This window comes from Cydia strobilella, chromosome 5, assembly GCF_947568885.1.
Source record: "Cydia strobilella chromosome 5, ilCydStro3.1, whole genome shotgun sequence".
In the NCBI taxonomy this organism is placed as follows: Eukaryota; Metazoa; Arthropoda; class Insecta; order Lepidoptera; family Tortricidae; genus Cydia; species Cydia strobilella.
In genome coordinates, this window is record NC_086045.1 from 18,420,781 (window position 1) to 18,439,210 (window position 18,430).

The following is an 18,430-nucleotide window of genomic DNA, read 5'->3' on the forward strand; positions in this document are numbered from 1 at the left end:
ATGGAGTTATGTCATTGGACGTTGATAGAGTCGCGTAGTTTTTTTTTAATTCTAATTACCCATGAGTACATTACAGTGCAGTACTATTTATAACATCTTCGCTAGAATTAACAAGTTGATATAAACCAGTAGCGGCATCGGTTACTCTTCCCGGATCTACTACTAACCGGCGGTGATGGTCTTCGTGAAGTCGACGGGCTCTCCAACATGGCGGCTCGGTGTGTTTCCTAACTTACTGCATGTCAGTCTCTGCATGACGTCGCCTAAACACAATCAGCATGCAATCAGTAGACTGACAATGTCTATACAAAATCGCGTTGCTCCAATTTTTAGGTTGTTGCCAGATGGCGTCAGTAGGTTGCCATTTGGTTTGGTGCGTAGACCTCTGGCTGCCCTCCTAAGCCAATTAAATAGTACTATCTCAATAACAAATTATTTTAAAAATGGAATTGTCAGCTATAGAAATTAAAGTATAAGTTAGCAATGACTTTTCTTTTGAGATAGCGCTATTTGGCTTAGTAGGGCAGTGATATAAATCGACTATAGTTTAATAGATGGTGCTTAATATTAGAGGATCGCGATTTTGTACAGAAATTGTCCGTGTTCTTGTTTTATTCGTCCACTTACTTCTCGGACTTATTACACATAAAATTATACGTCTTCAATGTCAGCTAATATATTTATGTGATTAAGTCCTAGCTTTGCAATTGGCGCTTATATTGAGCCAGCTTTATATTTATGTTTAGTAAATAAATAATTAAAATGGAAAGTTTTCTTTAAATTATTGATTGAATTACTGTTGTTTTGCATGATAATATTGATAATTTACATTAAAGTGTTTAGCTGTCGTATTCCTCTAACTCACAGTGTAAATGCGACATTTTAGCTTTTAAACTGTTGCTACAGAGATTAGAAAACAACCTGATATGTGGTTCTGAGTATTAGGAACGCCAGGAACGGTGTTCAGAATACCATTATGTACCTTTAAATACGGCATATCCAGAAACATACCATCCATAAATCCTTTAAAAAAAACAACCGCCTTCAAAAAGGATAAAATAAAATATGATCATTTTAAATGCGCTAGCAACTGATATGTTTACGCTGGCCCATAGCACACACGTAGGGGAAACGTTTTCATGTGTGTAAGATCCGCATGGCAGTCAATTGAAAATAACAACATACTTGGAAAAATACAGCGGTAATTTGAATTTTCCATCAACAACGTGTGCAACAGCAATTAACTAATCGAACTGAAATAATGTCAATGTGAAGTTGTTCTGCCGCCGCAGGGTGAGGTAAATCCATTCGGGGCGGGGTGGGTCGCAGCCATTATGTGTGGAAATACTATTGTCCATAGTTATCAGCGAATCAACCTGCACGTGCCGAGTGTTGAACAAGAGTACATTAATAGTCGCGGCCGCGAGCCGATACGTTATCTAGATTATTCTAGATAATGCGATAATTATACTGAGAGCGAACACTTGAAGCCAAATAAACACGCGGCCAAAGTATAAAACGTTCCTTTGCGGTGCTAAATAATAATGTTAAAGAAATATGTTCAAAACAAAAACATTTCTCTCGGCGCGGAAGCGAAGATGATAAATAATACAAATTAATAGTTTATCTACCTGATAAAACTAATTTTACTAGTGAGCTTCGAGTACGTAATGACGGGTATGTAAAATTATTATTTTTCTTTTTGTAGTCTCGTATAATTCTCATTTTGTGTCAAACAGACATCGTAAGATTTGCGTCATTTTAGTTGCATTGTATGTAATTGAAATAAAGTAAATAAACTAATTCAATTCAATCGAAACTTTCTTTACAAATGTCATATTAATTATGAAGCTCACCATCAGATTTTGTATAAGTAATCACCGCATACACCGTACCTGACGCATGCAGATTTCTTATACATAATGTACTATATCTTAATACAAATGCACAGATTTCATGCAGTCATAAAATACTGTTTTGTAGGTTGTGGAAACTGCTTAGGCTCATATGTTTGACATATTAGTTTACTTTATAATTTTAAACTATTTGTTTCCTTTTTAAAATAATGAGTACCTTAATAGCTAATTTAAAATGTAACTTTTAAGGCCGTTCCATCGGTTTGCCGCTGTCTCTGTCACATTTCGCAAGAAAGAACGGGAAAGAGCATGCGTGCCAAGTGTCCATTTTGATCGAATTTTGTAGATTTTTATTTATTTTAAAAACGTTACCCTACAATATCGAAATTCGAAAGCTATGAAATTACTATTAAAGTTAAGATTGTTTTTTATTCTTTTTTTGCTTATAGTATCACATAATAAATAACCGAGTAAAGTTGGATTAAAAGTCCGAGTTAGAGGTTACTTTGGGAATTAATTGTATCGAGCGAAGTGTCATAATTCGTGTATCGGAAGCTATGAAATTAAAAATAATATAGTCAAGAACTACATATATTTTTTTCCACGTCTACGAATATCAACGCCTCTTAGAAAAACATGATCATATAAGGAGATTTTTCGCCTTCTGGCTCAGGGAACCGCCTTAGAGGAAAATAAATAAAGGTTTGTATTAAGCCGCCGCCCCATCGGGAAGCCATTGTAAGTCCTAACACGTTTCGTGTTACAAACCACTACATTTGCTCGTGTGAAAACGTAATTCTTCTAAGGCGCATCGTTGGGGCTTGGACTTAAGTATTTTGTTCGTTGATTAAACCCTACTGTTGTCTTATTAAATTGAAGTGAGTTAGAGGTATATAATACTATTATTATGTGTGTATGTATTTGTTAACGTCGCATAAAGTCCATTGTTTTCAACACTTCATTGTTTGTATGTTTTAGATATGTATAGATCAGTACGTGTTATTTATATTATAGAAAAAATGTCGTTTACGTTAACAACAAGTCGATTCTCGAGTGTCGGTATTAGGGTGTCCCATAACTCCGTTATTTTGCTATTTTAAAAATTAACCCTCTAAATATGATCGTAAGTATTAATACCCTAAAATACCCTGAAAAATATTTCAAGACATCCCTGTAACAAGAACCCGTGTCGACTGCATCTGAAATTCCCATACAAATTAGTTACTAAGTTGGAATTTGGTCAGATAGTAAGTTGATATTTTTAGGGTTCCGTACCCAAAGGGTAAAAACGGGACCCTATTACTAAGACTCCACTGTCCGTCTGTCTGTCACAAGGCTGTATCTCATTAACCGTGATAGCTAGACAGTTGACATTTTAAAGATGATGTATGTCTATTGCCGCTATAACAACAAATATTAAAAAGTACGGAACCCTCGGTGGGCGAGTCCGACTCGCACTTGTCCGGTTTTTTTATTGGTTTTAGCATTGAGATCTTTTACCTATAGGTACGTTGTTGATATGAAAAAAAATTACAACAAAAACTTTTTTGTGGGTTTTTCATTGTATGGGAATCACATGAAAGTCGACACCAAGGGTTACCGTTACAGGAATGACCTGAAATTTCTTTTTAGTGTTTTGGGGTAATATAAACCTATTTACCTAGAGGACATGCGTTATTAATTTCGCAAATTAAAAATCAAGAAATAAAGGGACACCGACAGTCGGCACATTTCATTTTAAAATGGATTGGGATATTTGGGATCCAGTATGTTATTTTCCAAAAACGTTTAAAAATCACGAGAATCGAATCTGTTCCTTAGTTATCTACAGTGTCTACACAGACGAATTGTATTGTATTAACCACTATTATTATTGTTAACTAAAAAATGTTATCGAGAGTTGAATCATTCGTCATTTTCTGTATACAGTATGTTTGAGTTGGTCCTTACATTATTTGGTTTTACACGAGGCCAATAACTAAGATAATTCACTGATTCAATACATTTCAACCACCTCCACCAATCTAACGGGAGCAATTTCAGCGTGGTCCTCGAACACATCGTAGAGAGCTTATAATACACGTCATGATATGTGTAGAATCGTAGATAATGCAGTGTATGTAACTGTACATAATTAGGCATTGTGTAGCAGTCACATAAACTATTATTAAACGCTGCCAATGTTTCACAGTAAGGGGCCTCGCGTAAATACTTTATTAAACACACCTAGTCCATTTAGTACCATTTAGATATTGCAGAGGTAGAAAAATGTCGGCGTGTAAGGTACATACTGGGTATCCCTAAATTAGTTGATGGAAATATAAAGTAGAGTGTGTTACGTGGTGTTGCAGAGGTGGACAACACGGCGTGGATAATCGGCGTGTGCGCGGGGGCGGCGTGCCTGGCGGCGGCGGGCGCGGCGTGGGCGGCGCTGCGCCGACGCCGTCCGCGCGCCGCGCCCGCCGCCGCCGCGCCCGCGCCGCGCACCGCCCGCCCCGTGCCCGTCGCCGACTTCCTCGACCATTACCGGCTCATGTCTGCCGATTCAGACTTTAGGTGGACCTTTATATTTTTTTCTTCAATTTGGATTATATTTGAAACTTGAAACGATCTACGATTTCAAATTAAATTATTTTGAGTTTTTAGTCTATAGAAATTTTGAAGAATATTTTTGCTATTTCGAGACTCGCTCCTCCTGTCCTCTTTTCTAAGCCACCCCCTGCTATTTCAACATAATCCGTCCATCGCATCACCTCGACTACGAGATGGGTCATACAAGACAAGAAAAAGTCACCAATCATATTTCACTTCGTCGGTCGTTTAGAATATAACTCGCTAATAATTAATTAATTGGCATCATTCTACAACAAAAAAATACACTGAATGTGTGGTTTTGATGACCGTTTCATTATGCGGTAGCGTGATCTCAACATAACTTATGCACGTGCAGGTTTAGCGAGGAGTTCGAGGAGCTGAAGCACGTGGGGCGCGAGCAGCCGTGCACGGCGGCCGACCTGCCCGTCAACCGCCCCAAGAACCGGTTCACCAACATCCTGCCCTTTGACCACTCGCGCTACAAGCTGCAGCCCGTGGACGACGAGGAGGGCTCCGATTACATCAACGCCAACTACGTGCCGGGTATTTGCTTTTATATATTCTTCCTTGCCGCATCCGGCAATGGCGAATCATGAACGATTGCCTACAATATTACCATATATGGTGTGCGAGTCCGACTAATCCCGGTTGCTAAGGTTCTCTTCGGTCCTCGCGTCATTACTCGTGACGGAATTGGATGCCATTACTTAAATTGATCATCATATATTATAACAACAACGTTCTTAATGAATTAATAACGTTACAAGGGGCAGCAAATAACCCGACCAAATTACGTAGGTTGTTTCTGGTACGTTGTCAGGAATGTTAAAACGTGTTTTTAATTTTGACGCATTGCGTATGTTCCGTCCCTCACGGTCGCATGGGTGCACATCTATATAAAATACTAGGTCTAGCTAGGTACTTCAGTGTATGGTGGCGCCGCCTATTTACTGTTTTTTGATGGACACTTTTCATATATAGAGATTGACATCCTTTTTATACCATCTTCGAATCCATCAAGTCGTTTGAGGAAAACCGCCTCACGACGTTAGATGTAAAACGGCAATTACGCAAGGAAAGACCTAAGCCCTCCTACGTGTATACGTACAATGCGGCCGGTCAACTACTGTCGTGAGTGTAAAAGAGTTTTTAAGAGCAAGTTTGGCCTGGCCAGCCACATAAGAGCTCATGAGAGGGAGAAACCTTGATTGTTGAGGTCGCCGTCATCGAAATCGATGTGGAGGACTATATATATATATATATACCATCCATAGTCAATGTAATAATTGTCAGATTATTATTAGTCATAATTCTGAAACCGTTAACTTTTTAGGATTTTCGTAAGGTCTATAGATAGGTTAGGTTTTAGGTTAGGTTGTTTAATGGCAATCCCGAAAAGTTAAGCGTTTCTGCGAAAAACCAAATTATGACTAACGAAAATGGATGAATTTATGGGAAACAATAGAGACCTAGTGTACATGTATACCCGGTTTCAAAAGGGTATGTATTTTATTTGCCGTGACATTGTGACCTTCGTTTCTATTCTAGCCCGCATTTTATTTTTGTTTAACAGTGGAAAAAACCTAATAAAGTTTATGTTATCCACAGGTCATTCAAGCCCGCGCGAGTTCATAGTGACACAGGGCCCGCTGCACTGCACGCGCGACGACTTCTGGCGCATGGTGTGGGAGTCCGGCTCGCGTGCCATTGTCATGCTGACAAGATGTGTAGAGAAGGTAAACACTAGTCCCACTACGCGAGTTCATAGTGACGCAGGGGGTCAAGAAAATGTGACATGTTGTGACGTCACATTAACTTATTTAAATTATTTTATGCGCTGTACAGTTAAATAACAAGTTTTTGGAAAAATATTCGTTTTTAATCGCTTAATTTTCTTTCCTAATCAGTTTTGGATTATAAAATTACTAATATTTCTTTTGTCAAAAATATTTTTATAAAATATTAATAATAATTCGATTTGCCGATTTCATTGAAAAAATGTGAAGTCACACCAGGGTTTGCCAAATGTGACCAAGTGTGAGAAGGAAGGGGGGAGGGGTCAAAAAACCTCAAAATTCGTGTGACGTAATGAATGGATGAACCCTAATGCTTACTCTTTATCTTGAGTCGTTGACGTGCTTCATCCGCACCCGCAGGGCCGCGAGAAATGCGACCGCTACTGGCCATACGACACTCGGCCGGTGTACTACGGCGACATCGCCGTCACCGCGCTCAACGAGTCGCGCTTCCCCGACTGGACGATCACTGAGCTGCTGGCCTCGCGCGGCGCCGAGCAGCGCGTGGTCAAGCACTTCCACTTCACCACGTGGCCCGACTTCGGCGTGCCCGACCCGCCCACCACGCTGGCCAGGCATGTATCCAGGCATCGGACAACGCAAAAAAATGTTCATGTCAACACGTCCACAATGACACTCCTATTATTAGGTGCACCATGTAGTGTGTAGCCTCTACAGATCTTTGCCAAATGTTTGGCATCGTTGTGTTCTTGCAAAACAAATGGGGGGATCAAACGTTCCTTAAAATGAAATTAAAAATTGTGTTTGGTCTTAAACTTTTTGACGGTTGTATTTTATATTTATCTAAAACATTTATTGCTCACATTATAAAATTTTGCGATAATACACGTGCGAAATCTCAATTTCAAATTTGTGTCGTCGAAAACGACAGATATCATTCCTCTGGAATATCACGTTCCAGTTCCACATTGTCTTTAATGCCAAATTCAGATTATGTAGGCTGTTTTTAAATCCAAATTTCGCGAGGTGAATGTATAGGTCATAATTTACTAGGGCGAAAAATTGTCTCTCGTAGAAAACATCGACATCGTTTATCGTAGTCCTTTAGTAAAAAGTTGTTCAGTATGACTTATGTATTCATCTCGCAAGATATGCCTAAAGGTTGAAAAAACGCCCTGTATGTGTATATGTGCAGGTTCGTGCGCTCGTTCCGCGAGCGCTGTCCGCCGGACGCGCGGCCAGTGGTGGTGCACTGCTCGGCCGGAGTGGGCCGCTCCGGCACCTTCATCACGCTGGACCGCGCGCTGCAGCAGCTCGCGGCCCGCGCCGACACGCTCGACATCTTCGGCATGGTGTACGCCATGCGCCGCGAGCGCGTGTGGATGGTGCAGACGGAGCAGCAGTACATCTGCATCCACCAGGTATGATACAGTGGTGGCGCACTGCTCGGCCGGAGTGGGCCGCTCCGGCACCTTCATCACGCTGGACCGCGCGCTGCAGCAGCTCGCGGCCCGCGCCGACACGCTCGACATCTTCGGCATGGTGTACGCCATGCGCCGCGAGCGCGTGTGGATGGTGCAGACGGAGCAGCAGTACATCTGCATCCACCAGGTATGATACAGTGGTGGCGCACTGCTCGGCCGGAGTGGGCCGCTCCGGCACCTTCATCACGCTGGACCGCGCGCTGCAGCAGCTCGCGGCCCGCGCCGACACGCTCGACATCTTCGGCATGGTGTACGCCATGCGCCGCGAGCGCGTGTGGATGGTGCAGACGGAGCAGCAGTACATCTGCATCCACCAGGTATGATACAGTGGTGGCGCACTGCTCGGCCGGAGTGGGCCGCTCCGGCACCTTCATCACGCTGGACCGCGCGCTGCAGCAGCTCGCGGCCCGCGCCGACACGCTTGACATCTTCGGCATGGTGTACGCCATGCGCCGCGAGCGCGTGTGGATGGTGCAGACGGAGCAGCAGTACATCTGCATCCACCAGGTATGATACAGTGGTGGCGCACTGCTCGGCCGGAGTGGGCCGCTCCGGCACCTTCATCACGCTGGACCGCGCGCTGCAGCAGCTCGCGGCCCGCGCCGACACGCTCGACATCTTCGGCATGGTGTACGCCATGCGCCGCGAGCGCGTGTGGATGGTGCAGACGGAGCAGCAGTACATCTGCATCCACCAGGTATGATACAGTGGTGGCGCACTGCTCGGCCGGAGTGGGCCGCTCCGGCACCTTCATCACGCTGGACCGCGCGCTGCAGCAGCTCGCGGCCCGCGCCGACACGCTCGACATCTTCGGCATGGTGTACGCCATGCGCCGCGAGCGCGTGTGGATGGTGCAGACGGAGCAGCAGTACATCTGCATCCACCAGGTATGATACAGTGGTGGCGCACTGCTCGGCCGGAGTGGGCCGCTCCGGCACCTTCATCACGCTGGACCGCGCGCTGCAGCAGCTCGCGGCCCGCGCCGACACGCTCGACATCTTCGGCATGGTGTACGCCATGCGCCGCGAGCGCGTGTGGATGGTGCAGACGGAGCAGCAGTACATCTGCATCCACCAGGTATGATACAGTGGTGGCGCACTGCTCGGCCGGAGTGGGCCGCTCCGGCACCTTCATCACGCTGGACCGCGCGCTGCAGCAGCTCGCGGCCCGCGCCGACACGCTCGACATCTTCGGCATGGTGTACGCCATGCGCCGCGAGCGCGTGTGGATGGTGCAGACGGAGCAGCAGTACATCTGCATCCACCAGGTATGATACAGTGGTGGCGCACTGCTCGGCCGGAGTGGGCCGCTCCGGCACCTTCATCACGCTGGACCGCGCGCTGCAGCAGCTCGCGGCCCGCGCCGACACGCTCGACATCTTCGGCATGGTGTACGCCATGCGCCGCGAGCGCGTGTGGATGGTGCAGACGGAGCAGCAGTACATCTGCATCCACCAGGTATGATACAGTGGTGGCGCACTGCTCGGCCGGAGTGGGCCGCTCCGGCACCTTCATCACGCTGGACCGCGCGCTGCAGCAGCTCGCGGCCCGCGCCGACACGCTCGACATCTTCGGCATGGTGTACGCCATGCGCCGCGAGCGCGTGTGGATGGTGCAGACGGAGCAGCAGTACATCTGCATCCACCAGGTATGATACAGTGGTGGCGCACTGCTCGGCCGGAGTGGGCCGCTCCGGCACCTTCATCACGCTGGACCGCGCGCTGCAGCAGCTCGCGGCCCGCGCCGACACGCTCGACATCTTCGGCATGGTGTACGCCATGCGCCGCGAGCGCGTGTGGATGGTGCAGACGGAGCAGCAGTACATCTGCATCCACCAGGTATGATACAGTGGTGGCGCACTGCTCGGCCGGAGTGGGCCGCTCCGGCACCTTCATCACGCTGGACCGCGCGCTGCAGCAGCTCGCGGCCCGCGCCGACACGCTCGACATCTTCGGCATGGTGTACGCCATGCGCCGCGAGCGCGTGTGGATGGTGCAGACGGAGCAGCAGTACATCTGCATCCACCAGGTATGATACAGTGGTGGCGCACTGCTCGGCCGGAGTGGGCCGCTCCGGCACCTTCATCACGCTGGACCGCGCGCTGCAGCAGCTCGCGGCCCGCGCCGACACGCTCGACATCTTCGGCATGGTGTACGCCATGCGCCGCGAGCGCGTGTGGATAGTGCAGACGGAGCAGCAGTACATCTGCATCCACCAGGTATGATACCCGAGGTAGGATATTGGAGGACCGCTTCTCCGTACAAACGTGTGCCCCGTTTTCCTCCAAATATTGACATTATGGAAAATATTTTTACACAACATAACCATGTCAACAAGAAAAAGTTGACGAAAGAAAAAGTTAATTCATCCATAAATAGCATAGCTCGTATAATGCAATAATATGGTTCGTGTGTTCCAGTGCGTGGTGGCAGCGCTGGAGGGCGCGGACCTGCAGCCGCCGCTCGGCCTCAACCATCACATGCACCACAACCAGGCCTTCGAAGGTAAGCCACCACACCGAGGTTCCACTGCACATACGAGTACTACTTACATCAGCTACTTTTTACTTTGCTCTATTCGGTGCCTTATTCATTGCTCCGTAAGGTTTAAAGTAATCGGGCACTGAACAAAATGAAGGTCACCTTCCATGTTTTAGATTTTGGTATTCTTATGTTTTTTTTCTACTCAGAATCGTGAGATCTATCGATAATTTAACAATCAGTTACCGCTTAATGTTCGGAGCCGTACATACCATCTATGCTATCATAATCGAAGCACGTATTTGTCTACAGTTAATGAATCTTCGACTTTAGGCACACTACCTCACGAAATAGTACCGGAAGCAGATACTCGAAAGTGTTTTGAAGAGAAAACCCGTGCGTAGGTGGCGGCAGCTGACACACAGTCGGCAACTCACAAACGGCGGCGGGATCTAGTAAATAGCTTGTCCCCTGAATGTTGTGTGTCCCCTTGCCTACCGGTGATCGCATGTGCTCCCGTATTAACTATTTTGAATACCAGTTAACACCGTAAGGTTCAGTCTACGTATGAACTTGATTATATTATAAAAAATACCTGCATTTTGCATTTTAAAGTGTATTCTTGAACGAATCACGTGATTTGTGATTTATTTTAACGATGGATATGCAATAGACATTAATTTAGATCCTTATAATTATTACGCATTGATGTTTTGAAACATTGATCGACTAACAGCTTGAAGACGACATTTCGAAGTGTTCTATTAAGGACGTAGCAGAGCATGCGAGTGCATATCGCTATTGAATGGATCATAACACCTGACCGTTGATCACTTATTTTAGTTAGTTTTTTTATCCAATTCGTTTTCATTTACCCACTGCATCTACATTATCTGCATTTGATATTGTCTACTGTCGATATATGTCACATTTATTCTTATCTCTTTTATTTAAATTTCATTAGGTATCTGTTTGTAACAAGTCTTATTAGATTTGTAGGTTTAGAACGAGTGGGCCGCAACAGTATCTCGCGCGCAAGATAGACTACCGATCCCTTTCTTATTAATACAGTTAGAAAAAGACGCGAGATACTGTCGCGGCGCATTCGTGCTAAGCCTACTGTTTTAGTGGAGAATTCATTGACTGTATATTCTAGCAAAAACGAAAAAATAAACAGCGAATATGACCAATGACCAAACTGAGGCAAGCAAGCAACAGGATTTTAAAGCAAATGGGTCGAATACATTTTATCTGCTACTTGGGATGTTGCTTGATGCATGGAAGCGGTCACTGACGGCATCGCTTGTTTAAACCGGTTTTACATGCCAGTGACCACCCAGTGACAATAAAATAAGAGATCGGTCTCTGAACAGAACCCCAAGGCCCACAAGGGCTGAAATTTACAATATTTCATATTTTCAACTATTTTTGTATAAGCTGCCTCCGTAGACAACATGCCAATCGCTAACGCTACGTAGCGAACGAAACGCAACTGTCACTGTCACACTAATATGGAAGAGTGATAGAGACACAAAGCGATTCGATAGCGAAGCGCAAGCGATCGTCACCTTGGCTAGGCCGCCTGGTTAGAAACTTAGAAAGAAGATGAAGTTTTAAGCGACCCAATTTTTTTTTTCGTGATAGCCCAATTATTCAGACCAAAGAGGATATAATATTATAGAGTGGTACTGTCATAGTAAATTTTGTAACCACAGTAAATTCACTGCCATCTATCGACACACTTTAAAACTAAAAATGAAGATGTATAAAAATACGATAAAATGTATTTAAATATGGATCTTTTTTTTTATTTGCATTAATTATTTTTATTATTTTGACCCATGTTCTTTCACTGATATGCGTTAAAATTGTTAAATAACAAACGAAACCGTCAACGCCCTCTATACGAGAGAAGGCCAAAGGTAGTAGCGCCATCTGATTGAGAATCAAATTTTCGTGATTTTCGAGGCACGTTTTTTCCTTAGACTGTATCCATCTATTACGGAGTTATATCTCTTTGTTCAGAGGAAAGAACCATTTTAAATAGTTCATTTTAAAAGGGCGTAATTTAAAACTGACGCCACTTTTCAAACTATACTCCAGAACTGCATTTACAATTTTTCAAAATGATTATTTTGTATTACTTTAAATATAGGTATATTGTGAGATTTATTTTTATTTTTCAGACGACGAGGGCATCGCAGAGTCCGGCATGTGAGACGTCGCACTTAACTTATATGTACAGGTGTCCTTAGCCATTGGACAAAGCCGAAATGTACATATGCATTAGGGTATTTAGAATCAGTATAACAAGTATCATAACAACCGGTGTAGCGGTTACGAAGAAATTTAACAAATTACGATTTTTTTACTTTGGAGCAGCCTGTATGTTTTAATAGCTCCTGAGGTAATAAATAGTATGAAACCTTCGTCGACCTTATTGATTCTCTTTTTTATTTATGACATTAATTAGATTCTGACTTTTGACAACATTTTTGTCATCATTGCCGCACATTTTCAAACAGGTTGTCAAAAACACTGCCAATGATTAATACAGTTTTATTTTGGTCTTCCGGTTCGAGCGCCATCTTGATAGTTAGCATCGTGATTAATTACTTTGTTTTTTGCTCATTAATATTGTTTAAAGTGTAATATCGATAGCTTATTATACAGTAAACTAATGTGGTAGTGTGCAGTGAATGGAGAATTAATTTTGAAGCACGTTTAACCACCATCTTGGAGTCAACGGCCGGTAGTCCACGTGCTTCTTGTAAAGTCTAGCTATCGATTTACATGAGCTAACAAATCACCGTACACTGTCTTGTACAACCGTACAATTTTTGTCGTTTTTAAACCTCTTAATACCTTGATACTGGCGAAATAGTCCCACTGGGCTGAAGTCATAATTTTAAAAGAAGAAGAAGAAGAAGAATACAGTTTTTGACAAATGTCACCATTGCCGCACATTTTCGAACAGGTTGTCAAAAACACTGCCAATGATTAATACAGTACGTTTCTTTTTGATGTCGATCATTGGAACTAACGTTAGAGCATTCCCCTACGTGGGATTTCAGGGTTTGTCCAATGGCTAAGGTCACCCTGTATACATTCTCTCGTTATAGTTATATATAAGTTAAAAACTTTTGTATTCATATATTTTTATATGCGTCGTTGACGGAATGAAAAGGACCAATTTTTAAATGATTTGTATATAAGTAGCTAGGAGTGTATAGTCAGTAGCAGAAGCTAATAAGCGAGCCGGGTGTTCAAAATATTATGCAAAACTAATATCTCTCTCTCTCTCTCTCTCTCTCCCTTACTTTCTCTTAACAAATTGTCGTGTACAGATAATCTTGAACACCTGGTCCACTTAGCTACTGCTTAATCCGCATTGTGTCCATGTACCTTGATAAAATCATGTTGAATCTAGATTAATTTAAAATATTGACTTTTAGATGTTATTTATTTTATATTATAACGACAACGGCATCTCAAATGTGTACTTAAATATAAATTTAGTCGTCTGCTCAGCGATGTTTCTCAAAGGAATATTCGTAGTTGTTTGTCTAGTTGCATAGTTAAGGCCTCATACGCACGAGCGCTTTTACAACGCGCTTTAAAAAAGCGTTTGATTGACACAAATGGATACATGTGTATTTAATTTACTCACACGATAGCGGTGGCGCTTTTTATCAATCTTTGTTGGATTTTAGACTTTAAGGCCCCATTCGCACGAGAGCTTAAAAGCGTTGCGTGTGCGACGCACCCATATAAGTAAGAGCGAGAAAGCGATATCTCTTTTTCGCTCTTACTTATGGGTGCGTCACACACGCAACGCTTTTTAAGCTCTCGTGCGAATGGGGTTGGGGTCTAACCGTTGTGGTAAAATCGAATTTAGCGTGCGGACGGATTCAAGCGCTTTTTTAACGCGCGTTGAAAAAGCGCTCGTGTTTTATGGGGCCTAAGGAACGTGTGTGCAACTATAGGTTTACCACTAACTCAGGCGGTTGGTAAAGAAGTTGCGCGGTAATTTTCTAGTTGAAGTTACCTGAGTTTTGGGACTAAAACGAGTTGACCGAGAGTTAGCGAAGGTCTCCGTTTCAGCTCGGGCAAAAATGTGTTCATATGTCCGGATACATGACGCAAATCTCAACCGATTCTCGTGATATTTGTAAACAGGTTCGATATTTTTTTTTTTTTTTTTTATTTAGGAAACAAACAGTCACATACAGATAAGTTTATACTTGCAGATATAGAATAAGACCTATAAGTTCCATTAATTATAACATACTGATATTGATAACAAGTAGAAACAGGGCTTGTTCGGCACTGCCTATAAATAGGAAGATACACAAAAGTAACAATTGGATACAAAACTAATAAAGTACCTAAGTATCAATCATGCTTACAAACATACATACGTTACATAAGACTATAGAACAATGACATTTTTTTTTATATTAATATATTAATATATATTTTTTGTCGATAGTTTTTTAATTTTTTTCGAAATGGCATATATTTGTTCTGTTTTTAACTATGCTCGCGAGGTCTACAGCGCACAGAGCCACTAGTTTATAAGTTGTTACCTCAAATACAAATCGGCTTCATGCAGCAAAGTCTTCAACCAGTCCATAGCTGAGCTGACCACAATAATTCTTACCAACCGCCTCAGTTAAACGGTAGACCTATTATGTTATGCAGCATGTGCAGCAGCAGCTCACACGTGGAGACCGTCCATTATATTATATTGTAACATTATTGAAATAACTACTAATCCTTCGGAGCGTTGGGAACGCTCAGTTCTGTGTCTAACATGGTTCTGACTAACGTTGATTTAGGTACAATTAACTTACAATAAGCACTTGTGTAATAAATACACGTATTTTTGTACCTATTTTGTGTTTTATTATGCTACTCCAATAGTATTTTATACAGTCGTGACATAATGGAGAGATTTTCAGTTGCTGAGTAGCCTTAATTGTGTACGAGATTGAAAAGCTTGATTATATCACTATTGTATACAATACTTTTTCCACGAGTCAACAAAAATTATACTTTAAACTAGTAGAATCATATAGGTAAACAAACCAAAAGTATACATCTAAGATACGCGAGCTGCCGCGGCCCGCGATACCTTCATACTCGTACGCGCCCCGGCCGCCGGGCCCGGCGCCCCCGGCGGGTTGGTCAACGACACCGCCTCGTAACGCATGAGGCCCTGGTAGCAGCTCCGCGCTAAATTCAATTTTTAGACAGTTTTTTCTCGATTTTGGCCACCGTAGCCTATGGACAATAACAAGCAACGCTAAGCGGGTTTCGTAGTCTATGGATTAAGGGTGTCACATGCGCGTTTCTGACTTATGAAGCAACTGTTTCTACTATACAACCTATTGTTTTGTTTCATTCTCTTGACCGCGATACATGAAAACTACCCAATTAAGGTTTGGTAGGTATATCTTAATTCAACAATTACAGTCGACGAGTAGAAAAAGTATATTTTTTATAGAAAATCGCCCAAACACATATGATATGACAAAGATAGAGCTAGTGATGTGATGGCTTAAAGGACTGTCCAGACGAGGACACTTTTTCGCCAATCTGATTAAATTGTCCGATCAAATCAGGCCGATTATGACCGATATTGCCGATAAAATGGGGCGCGGACGCAATAATACCAATTTGTGACGCTAGTATTCGCGTTTTGGACCATTTTTAGGGTTCCGTACCTCAAAAGGAAAAAACGGAACCCTTATAGGATTACTCGTGCATCTGTCTGTCTGTCAGTCTGTCACAACTAGGGCCTGACTATGGATGGTATAGAAAGGATGCCAATCTCTTATGGCAGAATTGTTGCAAAAGTGACCGCTTTCAGTTTAAATAATAGTTCCTAATCTCTACGGTGGCGCTAGTTAGGCTCTGGGACATAAGTATAACATGAACCATATAAGGCAACAAATAACCCGACCAAATTACGTAGGTTGTTTTTGGTAGTATTTCAGTGTATGGTGGCGCCTCCTAATTACTGTTTTTTGATGGACACTTTTCATACATAGAGATTTGGCTCCTTTATATAGTCTCCATGGATAAGTCTTATTGCGATTCCTATAATGCCGCATCCACACTCTCGCGAGGCGCCTCCTAGAGGCGCTCGGCGCGAGTCTTGGCGGTTTTTGGGATCCCAAATTACTGGTTCCATTTGGTAGAACTCCATAAAAGTGGAAAGTGGAACACATCTCGTTACTCCACTACGTCACTATAAAAAAAAATAACACGTAGGTTAGCTCGTTACTCTGCAGCAGCGTGGCAGCAGCAAACACAAAGTGAGCGAATGCGAGAGTGGATGGTTCCCTCGCCTCACCCCTCGCGTCCTTTGACTCGCGTCCGAAAAACCGACAACAAGCGGAGCGACAGCGAGGCGAGACGAGGGGACACGAGCGCACCGTCCACACTCTCGTACTCCCGTTCCCTCCTGTAGGCCTGTAGCCTCGTGGAGAGTGTGGATGGCGCGTAAGAGGAAAGAGAAAATAGTGGCATGATTTGTCCTTATCACCGACCGGGTGGCATCAAGGGCCTGACACTATTTGATAGAGAAAGATAGTCTTATTGCGATTCCTATAAGAGGAAAGAGAAAATAGTGCCATGCTTTGTCCTTGTCACCGACCGGGTGGCATCATAGGTAGGAGGCGATGGCGAAATACCGAAATTTATAAGAGTGAAAGAGAAAAAATCCTATGCTGCCCAAAATTTATCTGAATATTCTTTCTCTTACCCCCGGTCGCTCGGTAGCGCGTCTATAACTACTTGTATATACTATGTCTATGGATCAAGCTAAGTTGCCTGCGATTTTGATAGACCAGACGGTGATAGTATGGATGGTATAGAAAGGATCGCAATCTCTTATGGCAGAATTGTTGTAAAAGTGACCGCGTTAAGCTTTAAATAATAGTTCCTAATCTCTCCGGTGGCGCTAGTTAGGCTCTGGGACATGAGTATAACATGAACCATATAAGGCAACAAATAACCCTACCAAATTACGTAGGCTGATTTTGGTAGTATTTCGGTGCATGGTGGCGCCGCCTAATTACTGTTTTTTGATGGACACTTTTCATACATAGAGATTTAGCTCCTTTATACAGTCTCCATGGGTGATAGTGTTATTTAAACGTCAAGGGCCCTCCACACTCATGCGCGAATCACGGCGCGAAGCTGCGATTCGCGCACGAGTGTGGAGGACCCTTATTAATCTCATAGACGTTTGACGTTTAACATAACACTTGCATTGCACCAGTTGCATTGCACCGTCTGGGCCAGTAAAGTAAGTATAATAGGTAGTCTGGGCTATCAAAATCGCTGCTAACTTAGCTTGGTCTAACTATGAAAAAATGCCGTTTATCTTCATTAAGGCCGCTCCAGACTACGCGGCGCGAAGACGCGAACGCGAGTGTGGAGTCGATTTCGCTGACTAGCTAACTAGACTTCACACTCGCGTTCGCGGCTTCGCGCCGCGATTCGCGCACGAGTGTGGAGAACCCTTAAAGTGTCTTCACCAGTCTTCACACTTTCACTTTGTTGTGTTCAAGTCGGTGCAAACATAATTATAGTTTGTCAAAGGACTGTCTCATTTTAATCATGGACAAAGAGAATCATACTATCTTTGTCTTACACTAGTACTAGCACCCAAAAGAAAAGGATGAGTATTAGGGTTCCGTAGCCAAATGGCAAAAGACACTTCCACTTCCAAAGTGGTAAAATGTGTGTCGTCGTCGTCGTCGCCCCCCCCCCCCCTGTAACTTCTAAAATAAGTGTGATAAAACTAAAAAAAATATATGATGTACATACTATGCAATCTTCCACCGAAAATTGTTTGAACGAGATCTGTAGTTGGTCAAACCAATCTGTCAGTCAGTAACAACCAGGAAAATCACATTCATCCCTTTCTTTCGGGCGCTAGTACTAGTGTAAGACAAAGACGGTATGACTCTCTCTGTCTATGCTCTGTCTACGTCTGAAATGTGACAGTCCTTTGACAAACTATAGTAAGTAGTTTTTTTAATACGTCATAAATCGTAAACCGCAATTTACCTTTCATTCAATCAACTCAAATATAAAAAATAACATTTAATTTCATAAACATAAACCTTATTTTGGCGTTTTTTGCGTACGGCACCCTTCGTGCGCGAGTCCGACTCGCACTTGGCCGGTTTTTTTTGTTCTTATTTACTGACAAGATTTGCTTGACCAACTATAGCTTAGTCG

The 18,430-nt window shown here is 43.3% G+C and overlaps 1 protein-coding gene across 1 annotated transcript in view; it reads left to right on the forward strand.

The window, feature by feature from the left end:
• The window catches only part of LOC134741557 (tyrosine-protein phosphatase 10D-like), a 71,454-nt gene extending 56,386 nt beyond the window's left edge, over positions 1-15,068 (forward strand). The window contains exons 22-28 of the mRNA XM_063674383.1: positions 4,208-4,412; positions 4,807-4,994; positions 6,060-6,187; positions 6,608-6,822; positions 7,404-7,629; positions 10,111-10,195; positions 12,358-15,068. Coding sequence (XP_063530453.1) covers positions 4,208-4,412; positions 4,807-4,994; positions 6,060-6,187; positions 6,608-6,822; positions 7,404-7,629; positions 10,111-10,195; positions 12,358-12,389 — 1,079 coding nt within the window. The 3' untranslated portion in view covers positions 12,390-15,068. The remainder of the gene's footprint in view (positions 1-4,207; positions 4,413-4,806; positions 4,995-6,059; positions 6,188-6,607; positions 6,823-7,403; positions 7,630-10,110; positions 10,196-12,357) is intronic.
• The last annotated feature ends 3,362 nt before the right edge of the window (positions 15,069-18,430 follow it).